Here is a 15742-nt window from a genome sequence, read left to right on the forward strand (position 1 = left end):
ACAAAACACAGAGGGGAAGGATTCTGTTCTCACTGCTTGACAGATTGCCTCTAACATTTCCCTTTCTCTTTTTCTGAAGAAATCTTAGGCAGATTCCATATGGGCAACCCAGAGGCCCCATCCTTCCCTCCCTCCCTCCCTCCCTCAAGGGCTGTTGCAAGACACCAAAAGTCACTGCTGGTGATCCGCATCAGATGATAGCTACCAGACAAAAACCCATCTTCAGAGCAAGTATGCAAACAATTTTCAAGATGGGCCATTACTGTAATACCACTAATACTTTTTCAAAAAGTATTAACAGGCATTTTTCACCACGTGGCAAAAAATTCTTAAAAAAAAAAAAATCCTATAGTTTGTATAAAATACTCCAGAGTTAGATCTCATTTTTGCTACCCTCAATTTATTATCAGTAGAAATGAGTAATCAGAGCTTGAAGAAGACGTACATATTTGCAAAGTACTGTTAAAAGATTTATTGCAATAATACAACAAAAGTTTAGAAAACATTTATTTGTATGACTCAGACTGGTTTGGAAGTCGCAGAGCAGTGGGGAATCCCTGCAATGTGACGCCTCGAGGAGATTCTTTTAACAGCATGCCACCAGACGTTCCTCCCCATATTATCAATGCAAGACTCCTTACATGAATTCTGTCCACTTCCCCATGTTGACATGGTTCTCCCCCTGAACTTACAGATGTGCAAAGCTTTTCTTCGTTACACCCCATTACAAAAACAGTCTTTAACAGACCATTTAAAGCAGCCTATATGGTGCCTGTGAGTTTTTCTAGTATTACCTTGTTTCAACAAATCATTTTACTATGGAATACATGACCAAGTTCTATGGCTTTTTTTGTTTAGAAAAAAAAAAACCAAAATACCAGCTTCAATTCTTTAAAAAGCTGTTTACATATGGTTCTGGCACCTCCATGAGAGATTTTAATGAGCAGCAAAGAGAGTAGAAAAAACAAACAGTGGTTGAAATGTATATTTAAGAATATTTACAGGGTGGATCCAGTGCAAAATAATGAAAACCAAAATATCTCAGCAGTGTTAAGCCAGTATGTTGGTGTTCAAAACCATTAAAGGTTTGATCATTAACCCTAAGTAAAGTGCCTCTATTTGATATTAACAACAACAAAACATACCCTATCAATCCCTACATTTCCCATATCCATGTAAGTTTCATTGAATTACTCTAGTTTGTGATATCTTCTTTGTAAGATTACTTGAGAAGAACTGTGACTGCTGTGCATTTTTTCAGCTAAAGTTGTTTCCTACCCCCAAGCCCCAAATCCCAGTGTTCCAAGACTAAGCTCTTTGAGGGTCTGAATGCCTAGACAACTCTCATCTCATGGGATTTTAAGTTCATTTGGTATTTGTTCAAGTCTACCGCAGCCACCCTCTATGAACTACTCTACAGACATGGATGGATGGGGCGATTCAATCCAGCAATCACGAAAGCCAGCACTTAAAACCCGTACTGGCTGTAATAAGAACGCACAATGGGAAAAGCTTGTTTACTCCCTCAGTGGAAAATTCATAAAGTCAGGGAACTCAGGATTCCTGGGTAGGAATAAACATTCTTCTCTGCAATTCTACCCCAAACTCTACCAAACACTAAGTATACCAAACAGCAAGAGCTATATATAGCACCTCAGATTCGGAGGCAAAGTATCAACTATAATAATTACAACGAGAAAAGAAGCTAGGGTGGGACAAACCTCCGAGTGATTTATGAGGTACTATCATGCCAGTCACACTAACAAGACATGGTGATAACGCCTGCTAGGAATTTTTCATAGGATTTCACTTGTAGTTGTTACATAGGATTTTTTTTTTTAGTTATTAAAAATAAAAAACTACTTACATATTTGTACATAATGCCTCTCCACGGTTTTGTTATGAGATTGTCACCAAGAAAAGGACAAGACACATTAGCTGAAAATGATCTCTTGGTGAGAGAAAATTCTTTCCATCAGAGCTTTCCCAGGATAGAGAAGAACAGTATTAGCTATAATGATGTGCTCTGCATTTCAGAGCAAAGGTAGTGTCCTTAGAGCAACAAAGACCTAGGAAACAAACAAGCAGGGTGGTTTTCCCTGGAGAAACCTGCTACTTACTAAAGCCCTTAGAAAGAAACTAGACAGCAGCAGAATGACCAGAGGCCACTTCAGTGGCTTTTAACCTGTGCCCAGGCAGGCATTTGGCTTCCATAACTGAACGACCTTAATGACTTACTTTTTACCCACAGAAAATAGTTCAATTTCAAAATGCACATGGAGTGGGTGGTAGGAGTTCAGTCTAGGTAAGAAGGAACTTAATTTCCCTCAAAACACAAGAAAACAGTTCTTAAATCTCTAGGACAGTATTGCAGCCAGCATCTCTTCTCTTCATGGATATGGGTCCTAAAGGAAAAAAGACCTCAGTTTCTTTGGTGTGTGGGGAGAAAGAAAACGGGAATGTCCGACAGGCCACAACGGAGCAGCGTGAGTGAAATCGCCTTTAAACTACCTCCCCCTCCAAAACCAGAATAAGACTGAAAAACCCACCCTTTTAAAACGAAACAAAAATCCTTGACCTAAAAACCGAACATGACCAAATTATAAAGAAACCACGTGTTTCAAATTGCCTATTCTCTGTAGAAAAAATTAATGGCATAAAAACGAACTCATATTAAACAGTTTTCATCTTTCAAGTCCGAATCATGAAGAATCACTTCCTTGTGATTCAATCTCTGAAACGAAGTGTTTAGCAAGTCTTAGCATCACAAGGGACCAACATGTCAGCCATGTCTATGGGGTCCATGCCTGTCCTCAGAGGGAGCTCCCTGCATTTCTGCCTCAACAGAACTGACCAAACAGGGCCTTCCTCCACCAGCACTGGTCTGGGAGAAGGACCTGTGACCCCTCTGTTCTGTTAATTATCATAAGCATGTCGGTCACCACCACTGCCCAGTTGACCAAGAGAAATGCTAGACTCCCTGTCTAAAAAAAAAAACCACCCCAACAGCTTAACCTCATTTTGTTCCAGGCACTATCCGAGCTAAACACGTAATGTTTGCTAGAGAGTGGAAGAGGCGCTTTCTCCAGGCGGTAGTGGCGCCTCTTGGTCACTGCCCGTCAACGGTGTCCAGTGTAAGCTTTAAACCAGGAGGTGACTGAGGCTGCGGCCGATGAGATCATCCCACCTGCACTGCTGCTCGCGATGGGCGGGGACGCCTGGCTGCTCTGGCTTTGGGAGACTTCCACCGGCTGGGAAGGGATGTCACAGAACCGGGGGCTTGGCAGGTTCTCCCAGTCCGTGCCCAGGTCAGTTTCCTCGTCACTTACGTGCTCATCTCCACTCTCATCTGATTCTCCAGCAACTCCGGGATCCACAAATTCCATGGACTCCTCCAGGTCTGCTCGCACTTCAAAGGGTCCTGATCTGCGGGCAGACAATGAGACAAGCACCACTCTCATGACAGAAGAGATGGGACGCGGGGGACCAGAGCCATCCCTGCACCCTCTGCTGGCCTAGAATTGAGTGCTTCTTTACCTAAGTAAGGGGCTTCCCAGGTGGTTCAGCGGTAAGGACTGTGCCTGCAGACTTGGGTTCAATCCCTGGGTAAGGAAGATCCCCTGGAGAAGGAAATGGCAACCCACTCCAGTGTTCTTGCTTGGAAAATTCCATGGACAGAGAAGTCTGGCAGGCTACAGTCCAGGGCAGTCGCAAAGAGTTGGACATGACTGAGTGCGCATCCAGTTACCTAAATAACGATGGCCATCCAAGTAGTGAATAGAACCACCACACGACACCTTCCTCAACTTGACCTACTTGTGCAGACCCTGAATGGAAAAAGCCCATCCACTGAGACAAGGCGTGCTTGTCCAATGTGTGAGTTCCTGTTTCAAACAACTGCTGTGTCTACGCATTCCAACGAGAGAATTCTAACAGTCAGCTGAGGTATACGCTGGTAGATTAGTGGAACAACGGAACTGTACAGGTGTTCTCTGCCTTATGTAAGCCCCCAGTTACTAAACTCCTAACACTCACAGGGGCTAAATGATAGAGCTGTATGCATGTTAACAACACTTCCTTGGATTTATGTCAATAGCAAGCTCTTGCACACATTTTAAGGTATCATTACATAATTTTCTAGGGACATATTTATAGTATTGAACGAGCTACAACTCTTCAAAATATAGTCATCTGGAATAGTGTGTATTTCTGTAGTATATTTCAAGAGAAAGCTCTTTTTATTTCCCAAAGGTCCCCAATGACATCATCACCTCCAAACCAGGCTGCATTGGCTGTGACGGATCCTCAGTGCCACTGTGGAACCCGTGTCAACAGGCTCTACCCAGCCCCTGCCCCTTCTCCTTGGCCTCTTCCCAGCTCCTGCCTCGGGGGAGCCTTCAGCTAGGCAGTCACCCTGCCCACTGCCCTTCTGGGATGGGACCACTCACAGGATGGGACCAGTCACGCCAGCAGCCCTTTTCTATCCCCTGTGGTCCCCAAGATAAGGACCAAGGCCTTGTTCACTGAGGAATTTCACTGATAGCAATTTAGGGGAAAATGACAGACATTAGCAAAAGTAATGGAGACATGAGAAAAAAAGAATCGTAGAGCCCGTCATTTTACTTTATGGTCCAAAATTCTTTGCACCCTTTTGAATGCTAAAACCCTAGCACTAGCCTCAGTGCACCTCATCAGACCTGTACCTTCTGACTCACTTTTTTCAGGGTCAGGCAACCTTCATTCTTTCAAGACAACCATGGTTCCTAGCTAGAACACAGCAACAGTAATAGCTAACATTTCTGTTCAGTCTAGGGGCTTTACAAGTATTAATTAAATTGGAAGAAGCACTGCAGGGCTCCCCCTTGGTCTGCAGTGAGCAATTTACTTTTTGAAGAGCCACTCAGACCAGGGGCTCCCAAGTTGACCAGGCTTCCATCCTGCCCAGCAGCCCTCACTGTACAAGAGGCAAGGGGAGGAAGAACGGAGAGATGTCTCTCCCCAGCAGTCTTTCAACCTCCTAATCACTGCACCAGCCTCTTAACTCTCAGTATCTCTTTTCTGGTTCCTGAAAAGGTTCTCCTTACAGTTCAGTCTTGTCCCCCTTCTCTTTTTCTTTTCTTGGACAGGTCTACCCCAAAGATGTTTTTTCAGATTCTTCTCCTCCCAGCTCCACTCACAAATACCCTCCAGCCTGCCAGAGCTCTCCGACTGAGGGCTGCTAAACTCTCACACTCATCTTCTCTGATGTCTGAGCTCACCAGTCTCAAAACACAAGCCAGCAGGGACTCTCCCCATCCTCCCTCATGCTCCTGCCTGCTATAACCAAATAAGCCCCCCTTTCCACCCTCACTGCCCCCCTCCAGCTCTGGTCCTCTCTACACCCCACCCCACTTCCTGGTCAGGGTCCCATCTCCACTCAACCTCCCTTCACCCACCTCGCTTACTGAGAGCTGCTAGCCCCGCTCCTCTTCTCATGGCAGCTGCCCACCAAGAACACAATTTAAGTGCCTCTGCCACCAAGAGGGACTTAGCCTTTGTCCCCATTTTCCTGAACACTAAAGTCTTGTATTCTGTTCTGTCCAGGGCCCTCAGCATCTACTGCCAGGTTCCATATCCCAGCGCCCCCAGGACCCCTCACAGACCCTGGCCAGCTCTCCACAGCAGTCGCTTCCTCCCAGCCAGCCCAAGAGGCACAATCTGTTTTCTATTCCTTTCTGATGCTGCCAGATCTACTCTTGGGGTCCTTCTCGGCATGAGACTGCCATCATCCACGGACCTTCTCTTTAAGGGTTTTCCCAAGGAAACAGGCAGGAGCGATGCAAGGTGGGGAAAATGACACTTCCTCCAGGCAGAGCTCCCTGCTGGAAGCCACCTGGACTCCAGTTTTCTGCTCAGAATTCCACAAAGCAGAGTCCAGCTGGCCTGAAGAAGGTGCCAAATTAAGTACTTCTAATGAAAAATAAGCCAGTAAGATGATCCCCAAAGTGACAAGTCAGAACAATTTTAGTTCTGACGAGTAACCTACATCTCTGAGAACCTGCAAGAGCAGAAGACATTTCTCCACTCAACTGCTCTCCCATCACTTCCAGCTCAGAGACGATCTGCCCAGTACACCCCAAGCCACACACACATCAACACAGAACTAACTAGCAGAATTAAGTCTTTTCACTTAATATCTTTGGGAATAAAGATTATAAAATCATTCCTTTAATTTTCAGTTTAGCTGAATAACTGACATCCTTTTATTCAAGACTCTGAAGTTAAAGAGTACTCATTTTTCACGATCCTATAGGAAGTTAACTCTTATTGACTAAGGGAACAATCTTTTGGCTTTTAGGAAGCCATCATTTTTGGCTTTTAGGAAGTTTCTTTTGCAAAATATTTCAAAATTATTATCTGATAGAATACACAACCTCAAGAGTGAACCCTAAAGTAAGCTATAAACTTTGGATAAAAATGATGTGTTAAATATGGTAAAGGCTGGATCAGATAGGAAAAAAAAAACAACAACAGATAACAAAATCCAGGGGGAAATTCTGATGAGGATAACTGCATGGTCTCAAAATGTCTCCTAAATGTCTGCTTACTAGTTGTAAGGAAGGAAAAATACAGGAAGTGTACAGAGAAGAAGCTGGAGAGCATCTCGACTAGGTGATGAAATTAACATCACCGGTGAGGGACAGACGGCCACAGTGGGCCTTGGGATGTGACAACCAGCAGATGTTCACCTAGGAGGCATTCCAGCCTGCAGTGTACACCTGATCCACGTTTCAAGGGAACAGCAAACTCAGAAGAAAAGCTCTATTTAAAAACAAACAAACAAATGGTAATGTCATGAAAAGCGAAATAGACTGTGGTAACTGTTCCAGATTTAAAGGGTAAAGAGATAACAGCAACTGAACAGAACATCCAACTCAAGACTGGATCCTGCACTCAGGGGCAGTGCTATCAAGGACATTATCTGGTCCAGACAAAACGTGCATCTGGGCACTAGAGTACTGTATCAATTAGATTTGTTGATGTTGGTAACTGCACTGTGGTTAAAAGCAGGAAAATGGCCCTATTTTTGAGAAATACATACTGAAGTCCTGCTAAGGGGTAACAGCCATGATCCATGTAACTTATCCTCACAGAGTTAAGGGAAAAAAGGTTTTGTGTGTGTTTGTTTGTATGAATTTGAAGATAAGAGACACAGAGAAACCACACAGATGACAAAGCGAACACGATGCAACACAAACAAAGGTGGATGTGGGTAAAGGGCCTAGGTATTTTTGTCCTATTTTTATTTTATTGCTATTTTTCTGTAAATTTATTTCAAAGAAGTTGTTTATTTTGGGCTCAGGATGGATCCTCAGTTCAGCTAGTCTTCATGGAAGCAGGCAGAACCCAGGTTCTTGCAACAACCTCTCTAAAGTCTTAATTCTGACTGAGGCAGGTATGAAGGGTGAAGCTTACTTCCCGCCCTTCTGGCCCACAGACGCGGATTCAGCACCCAGGCGGTGCGTGTGTACTCCCGGCAGGCCGAGCCCTCAAAGTGGAGGGCAGCCCAAAGAAAGCGTCACACCCACCAAGGAGATCTACCCTACGAGAACGGCATTTGTGTTCCAGCAACACTGGGTATCATCAAGCCTTTCTACTTTTGCCACACTTATGACTGAAAACTACTGACAGAAAGCTGTTTAGAACAGTAATTCTTTATTCTTGATTGAGGCTGAGGATTTTTTCATTTGAATACCTCTTGCACTTCTGTGTGAAATTCCCGCCTAAATCCTTTGTCTATTTTTCCATTAGGTTTGTCTTTTACTGATTTGAAAGATTTCTTTAGTCTAGATTTTAAGCTGCTGCCTATTATAAAGGTTACAAAACACACCTGCTGCTTGTCTTTTAACTTTGTTCATGGTGTCTTTTACCCGAGACATTTAGTTTTGACACAGTAAAATGTGTAACTCCTTCCCTTCATGGTTTTTGGGTCTTGTGGGTTGCTTGGGAACTCCCTCCCCACACTGCCTTTCCTCCTAGTTCCTTTAGAGATTTTTTTTTTTTTTTAAATAAAGTAATAAGGTCTTTTATATCATCTGGAATTTATTTTTACATACGGAATGCAGTATGATTCCAACTTTTCTCCCACAGAAATACCCACCTGGCCTACCACCATTGAGCTGCTACTGTTATCCGACTCAACATGCCACCCCATCATCATCTATGATGTTCCTACACACACACACACACACACACACACACACACGCCTGTTTCTGGACTTTGTTCTCTTCCTCTAAGTGCTCCACCTATCTGCATGCTGTGAGCAGGGAATAAAGGTTTTAATTACCTTCATACTACGTTTTAAAGGAGCCAAGCCCATCCCTTGTTCTTTCTTCAAAATTTCCTTTCAGACTGCGCTTCTAGCTGAACTTTGGAAATCAACTCAAGTTCCATGAAATATCTGTTGAAATTTCCGATCAGGTTTCCTTTTGGGCAGAAATGGCATTCTTACCATACGGAGCCTTCCCATCCTAGAAAATGCTAAGGGCCTTCACAGCCTAGGGCTTACTTTCATTCAGTTCAATACCTCATACAGTGCCTGGCAGACATTCTGGAAATATATGTTGAATCATTTTTTAAGTTCCTTATTTTCTTTATATGGGTTTGCAAGTATTTGGTAAGGATTACTCTTAGATAATTTATATTTTTTGTTGCCACAATAGAAAGGACCTTTTATCCATTACATTTTCTAACTAGTTGCTGTTGGCATATAAGAAAGCAACTGCTCTTTGTATGGTGAACTTGTATCTAGCCACCACTGAACAATCAATGCCAACAGTTTCTCAGTTCTCCTGGATAACCAGTTTGATAATCATATCATCTACATTGTCACCTTTTTCCCAATATAAACACACCTTCTTTGTAAAAATGTTTTGCCTTGGTCAGGCCTCCAAAGCAGTAACACAGCAGTGATAGTAGGCATTCTTGGCCTTTTCTGACTATAAGGGGGAGACTCTATTAAATATTTACCTAAGTAACATGTCAGTAAGTATACTAGTTTTTGATGTAGGTTTGTAGTAAATATCCTTTATTAATAACCTATTTTAAAAATTTTAATAGTTTTCCTTTAATTATTAATGAGAACTGAATTTTATTCATTGCCTTTTTCTCATCTATCATGTCAATCTTACACAGGTCAAGCAGTTGGCCCACTGTCCATATATACTGGCTCAAAAAATATTAGCTGTTATCATCAAAGATAAATTTCCTCATGTGGAATCCTTTACAAATAATGTATAGAGAAGACAGCAGCAAACTCACAAAAATAGGCATCAACCACTAAAAATGGGATGGCCACCTTAACAGGTTCCTGTGGCCTGTGAACTAATGCATGTGATTTAGGGTGAAGCAAACAACCTCCATATAAAATGATGTAGAATTCTAGGTATAGGTGCAGTGCCCTGGAGAGATTTCACAGCATTCTCCAGAAGGGTCTATGTCCCAGAAAAGTTAAGCACTGTTTTAGGTGGGGGGAGAGTTGAGAAGACGCACAAGACAAGGTTAAGAGCAGATGACCAAGATTAGGCTCACTGCAGTTTGGAGGGAGCCAGGCACCCTGGTCAGTGGAGGGGTCTCCCCTAGAGCTGTGGTTTCAGTATCGAAGAAAATGAATGATGGGGGAGGGAGTCCCAAAGAACTTTCCCACCTTTTATTTTCCTTTGTTCTCTTTCAAAAGTTCAAATACATTAACCAAGTCATATCTGAAGAAATGTACAGACCAACTTCTCAGAGCAAGGGAAAAAGATAAGCACCCAGAGAATGGGTGCATGGATGGTCCCAAAGGTAAGTCTCATTTATGTTGTGCTTCTGTGGGCTTAGAGACTACAAAGATCACACAGACCAGACCTGATTGGTCATTTTGGTGAACTTACTCCTCTTTTCAGGATAATGGGGTTTCAAACTAGTTCATCTCATAAACTTTCCAATACCCTTTATCTCCAACAAATGGTGGCCAGATGGACTCAGCAACAAAAAGAAAACAGGGAAGGATCATTATGATGGGAAAGAATGAAAAGGCACAAAAGAAAATGCGTAAGAACTGGGGGAGACGCTAGGCCGAGCTAAGGAAGAAACAGATGTGGATTCAAAGAAACAGCCTCTGGTCTTCAGAGACAGAACAAGAAGTCCCCACTCCAGGAATATATGGCTTCTATTCTGCTGTAGGTGTTAAAAATGGTTGCCATTTATTTCCTCTTAGGAAAGATTATGTAAGGACCACAGGGGATCAAACATAGCTAACCCTTGTTTCCTTCTGCACAGAACTGTGTTAGCTTTGTCTCAGCACCCTGCTCACGGGCTTAGAAACTCTACTTAGAAGCCATCGCAATAACACCACTTACAGAAAAGCAACAAACATCCTTCTTACCTGCCTAAGTGTTCAGAGTTCGGACTGACCAGGTACATTAGATTCCTGAGTGTATGCAGTGGCTGTAATTGATCTAAATTTACATGCTAGAAAAAGTGGGGGAAAAAAAAAAGATTAATATTTTCAACCATGTAACAAATTAAAATTGAGCTCACAGCATATTTTCCATACCTGGGAAAAGCACAGGTAAAGAATATTTGCATTCAGTTTCTTCACTGCTCGAGTAAATTTCTGTCTGCTGAGGTTTTCTCCACAAAATTCACTGCAAAACAAACGGACAATCTGTAAAGTCGTGATTCCTAAAGAAATTCTGTTAAAATGTTCATTTTAAAGAGTATGCTTTACACTACAGTTAGCACAAGACACACCCCAAGTCCTTGGCCTCATAATAAACTGCACTTAATCAGAAACTTTCTAGGAATGAGCTGCTGCTCTCCCGGAGAGCAACTTCACTGCATCCAGAAATTACACATGCATGTACCCTGTGACCAAGCAGCCCTGCTTCTGAAAACTTACTCTGCACAAGTATCCGCACACTAATGAAACAACGAATGGACAGGATTATTCTCTGAGGTATGAGCAGGGGACACAGCGGACTGGTAAAGATTCTGGCACATTTGTACAAAGAAAACTTTGCAACTATCCACATTAGGTGGAGTGACTGCTAAAGCCAACAGTGGCTCTATAAGGTCCCCACGGGATCCGCAGACTTGGGCCCCCACTGCCTCATTCTCTCACTCTCCCCAGGCTCTACACCTGCTCTTCTTGCCCAGGGATTCCCGTGGCCTGCTCCCAGCCTCCTCCAGGTTCCCACAGGATCCATACCCACCCTCTTGGAAGTGGTAAATAAACCCTTCCTTGCCCCACATTCCCGCTCTTTCACCTGCTCTAATGTTCTCCCCAACCCTCATCATGAACTGACACAACATTCATTTACTATGTGTCTCTCTGTTCAAATTAAGTACCAAATGGGCAGAGATTATTTTCTCATCACCAGTGCCTAGAACAGTGCCGAGCACACAGCAGGTGCTCAAAAAATCTTCACAAATAAAAACAAATTTAAAAAGCAAGGCATAACACCTTAGTTTAGCACAATACCTTTTATGTTTAAAGGGAGGTGGTGATGGTGGTAATAACATACATGAACATTTACTTGAAATGCAAGGATAACTGGTGGGAGGTAGGAAGGTCTTAGTAGGAACTGGGTGGACTATAAACCTTTACAATTAAATAAGTGTCACAATTTACTCAGTTCTTACACATAAGCATGCCCTCTGCATATCCTGGTTTTCCCTTATCTTTTCGTATGAGAGAATTCTGTGGTCTTTTCAAACATGTCACATGCAATTTTTGCACATTGGGCTTGGCACATTGGGCTTATCAAGTATTTCATGGTCAGATCTCTTCTCTGTAGAACTTCCTTCGATTCCTTTTCTTTCCTGGCCATACATGAGGCACGTGGGATCTGACCAGGGATCCAACCCATGCCTCCTGCAGTGGGAGTGCAGAGTCTTAACCACTGGACCGCCTGGAAAGTCCCAATAATACTTAGATTCTTGGCCTTCCCCAACTCCCCTCCCATTATTTAATTAGAATAAAGAACACAATAGGAGCACGAGAGAGCCATGATAAAGATGACATCACTGCTTTCAATTACTTGCCTGTTGCACAGCTTTTTGGGAAGATTTATGTCGAGTATATGAGACAAAATGTTGACCAGCTGAGTCGCGTAGCACAGTGCAGCGCTGATCGTGTAAGCAGGGTTATTATGCTCCATGTCTATAAAGTAGATAAACAACAGCCATACACAAAAAACTTCAATTTCAACAAGAACATTAATGAACCTAGATTTCTGGGATGTGTGGTTTTATCAATACATTACTGACGGCTAAGCTTTACTTTTATTAATAAAGGGTCCGTGGCCAGATATTAATATTTCATTATTTATAATTCTTGATGAGTGGAATATAACCTAAGCAAATGGGCCTAACCAGACCCAGCATAAATGAAATTGAAATCTGAACTGCTTGGATAACACATTATTTATGCAATTAATGACCAACTTAAAAGTCACCTCCTCAGAGAGGCCTCTCCTGACTACCCTACAGAGAAATAGTCCCTTCCTCTGTAGCCCCACCCCATGATGGTGCTGGCTCTGCCCACAGCCCACACTCAGTTGTGATGCCTTTGACCATTAGTTGCTTCCTTTCCTCTCCACAGAGAGGCAAAGGGCTATACCTGCATTGGTGACATTGCCTTGTATCACCAGCAGCGTGCATAACAGAAAGCATTCATTAAATACTTGCTGGATAACTAAATGCATCATCTTTCTCCACCAAAGCAAAGCTACTGGCATTTTAAAGGGTTTTTCTACTGGGGTATTTCAACCTCCACTTAGGACTGGTAAAAAAAAAAAAAGTTATTTACAAAGTTAGAAGCTATAAAAATGGGACCCAACAGGCTAAATACACTTCTTTAAATAGTGAGATCTTTTTATATAAGTAACATTTGACCCCAAAAGGTGAAATATGACGCATGTTTTCAGTCCATTCATTGATTAGCAAAATGCGACATAGCCACACAAAGGAGTATTATTCAGTCATAAAAGGAATAAAATGTATATGCCACAACGTAGATGAGCTTTGAAAACCACACACTACGTGAAAAAAGCCTGACACAAAAGGCCGCATGTTGTATGATCCCATTTCTGTAAAACAGAGAGAAAGCATCCACAGAGACAGAAAGCAGGAGTGACTTGATTTGAGCCCCACAGTTTTCGTCTGGGATGAAAAACACGCTTTTGATCTTGACAAAGGTGACGGCCGCACAACACTGTGAATGTACTGAGTCCCGCTCGCTGACCCTATAACTGTTCATTTTGTTACATCAAGTTCACCTCAATTAAAAAAATTTTTATAGAAGTTTTCGAACACTATGTTGCTTCTCACCAGGCCCCTGCGTGGTCTTCTTCTCTTCCACCCAGTTGTAGTAGGCCGAGTAGTCCCCGTTGTTGGGAAGGCTAATCCAAGGCCCTGTGATGCTAATGCTGGTATCCCCGTTGTGATCATCACAGACCCATCGCCCCGAGAGGTAAGTCGTCCTCCGTGCTTCAGCGAGTTTGCTCACGGTGCTGGAGGTCATGGCGCTGTCACTCTCTGAAGACACGTCTGCAGGATCTCTACAAACCGAAGATCATACGGATGTAAAGGCACTGGGTTTTAAACAGGTGTGCAGTTACTTGGAAGGTACATGGAACACTGGGATGATGCATGAAAAGACAGGAATTTAACTGGAAAATACAGAGATAAGCAAGTCCTTCCAGAGGTGAAGGACAAAGCAGCCGTGGCAGAGCTCACAGCATGTGGGCACGATGGCACCATAAACAAGGGCATCAAGTGTTAGGTTCTCAAACTATGTGATCTCAAGACCCCCTCATGTACTTAAAAATTCTGAGGGCTCCAAAGAGCTTTTGTGTATGTGTGTTAGATCTATTAATATTTACTGTATTAAAAATCTGAGAAATTTTTAAATTATTAACTCACTCAAAAATAATAAACCCCTTTACACATAAGTAGCTTGTCGGAGAAGGCAATGGCACCCCACTCCAGTACTTCTGCCTGAAAAATCCCATGGATGGAGGAGCCTGGGAGGCTGTAGTCCATGGGGTCACTAGAGTCGGACACGACTGAGCGACTTCACTTTCACTTTTCACTTTCATGCACTGGAGAAGGAAATGGCAACCCACTCCAGTGTTCTTGCCTGGAGAATCCCAGGGACGGGGAAGCCTGAAGGGTTGCCGTCTCTGGGGTCGCACAGAGTCGGACACAACTGAAGTGACTTAGCAGTAGCAGCAGCATGTTTTTATGAATGAAAAACTGTATTTTTCAAAACAGGAAAATTCATGAAGAGTGACATTATTTGCTGACTACCTGGGCTGCAAAGCACAGCACAGCACTGATCATGACTTTTGAAAATCTCTTTAAAACCCAAGTCTTTCTGGTGTTCTTTCAAGGGGAGAAAGTGTCCCATGGAAAAAACCAAACAAACTAGTTTTACCAGCAACTCACTCAAGGGCCTTTCCTTCAGCCCCCGGTAGCTTTCAGTATGCAGCAAACATGCTTTCTACAGACTTCCCACCACACTGCACAGCAGTCTAAGGATGGGCATGCAGAGGTCAAGACTTAATTTAAATAAAATGAATAATTTCTACTGCTTCATCAACAGTGTTCTTGATGTGTACCTGGCTGGTTTTTTGCACTGCAAAGCAATCCAATGACTATTACCACAGTTTGGTGTCACTGCCTTGAAACCTGTCAAGGCGACAGAGGTTTTCCTACCATGGCGTTTCAGCCACCAGTACAAATGTCAACAGAGTACAAAGGGAAAATAAAGTGTTAGTATTATTATGGAAACAGTTTCAACTGCACAGATGCCCTGAAAAGGCCTCAGTGACCCAGAGAAGTTCACAGACTACTCTTGCAGCGCTGCTGGCCTAAAGTGTGGAAATGGAATGAGAAGGCCTGGAGGGTACCATGCAGGTGGCGAGAGGACACAGGGTGTCTGGGGAGCAGAAGGTCAGTGTAGGTGCGTGTAGGAGGCACGAGCAAAGTGCCAGAAAATGGTGTTGAAAGAAGAGGTGGGAGACGCTCAGACAAGGCAGGGCCTGCCGTGCTGCTCTGGGTTTAGAATGCATCCCCGGGGCTGCCGGCTCTCAATTCCTCTTCCTCTGCACCAGGTGCACGTAAACTCACTCCTCCTGGCGGCCCTGTGCAGGACAGGACAGCACAAGACATCATGGCCAGTTCTAAGCTGACCTTTACTTCCTCCTTCCTCCACTCAAGGCAGCTTGAGAAGAAATGTGAAGGAATAAGGTATCTTACCATGGGGATAACTTCAACACTACTAGCTTAAAAAAAAAAAGAATGATATACAGCAATTTACACTAACATAAAAGATTTAAACAGCACAAGTATGGAAGAGAAAGTTTTTCTCTATGAGTGGTCTTAGTATCCTAAAATCTGGAACAGTAGCCTAGTCTTGTTGACTATGCGTTCTAACACAGGTATTTTGGCTCATACGTAATTAAAAAAATCTAGAATGTAATTTGGCATAATGCTTCTGTTTGTCAGCTTTTTCCCCCTCAAAGGCCTGGCCAGCTGTCTTTACACCAATTTTTTGAAAAATCCAACTTTCCCCCACTGATTCCAAATACCACCTCAGGGTCTATTTCTGAGCCCTGCATTCTTCTCTATTTTGAATCTGCCTTTTTATCTCTGTATTTGCTAACCATCACTAGTGACAAATGACTTGTTAAGTGTCAGAGAGTAGGCTGTCAA

The 15742-nt window shown here is 43.1% G+C and overlaps 1 protein-coding gene across 1 annotated transcript in view; it reads right to left on the reverse strand.

Annotated features, from left to right (window-relative positions):
• Window positions 1-457: 457 nt before the first annotated feature.
• The window catches only part of ATG14 (autophagy related 14), a 36293-nt gene continuing 21008 nt past the window's right edge, over window positions 458-15742 (reverse strand). Inside the window, exons 6-10 of the mRNA XM_069596691.1 lie at window positions 13355-13584; window positions 12068-12185; window positions 10578-10668; window positions 10407-10492; window positions 458-3426 (exon numbers count right to left, since the gene is read on the reverse strand). Coding sequence (XP_069452792.1) covers window positions 3120-3426; window positions 10407-10492; window positions 10578-10668; window positions 12068-12185; window positions 13355-13584 — 832 coding nt within the window. The 3' untranslated portion in view covers window positions 458-3119. The remainder of the gene's footprint in view (window positions 3427-10406; window positions 10493-10577; window positions 10669-12067; window positions 12186-13354; window positions 13585-15742) is intronic.

Source organism: Ovis canadensis, chromosome 7, assembly GCF_042477335.2.
Source record: "Ovis canadensis isolate MfBH-ARS-UI-01 breed Bighorn chromosome 7, ARS-UI_OviCan_v2, whole genome shotgun sequence".
Taxonomy (NCBI): domain Eukaryota; kingdom Metazoa; phylum Chordata; class Mammalia; order Artiodactyla; family Bovidae; genus Ovis; species Ovis canadensis.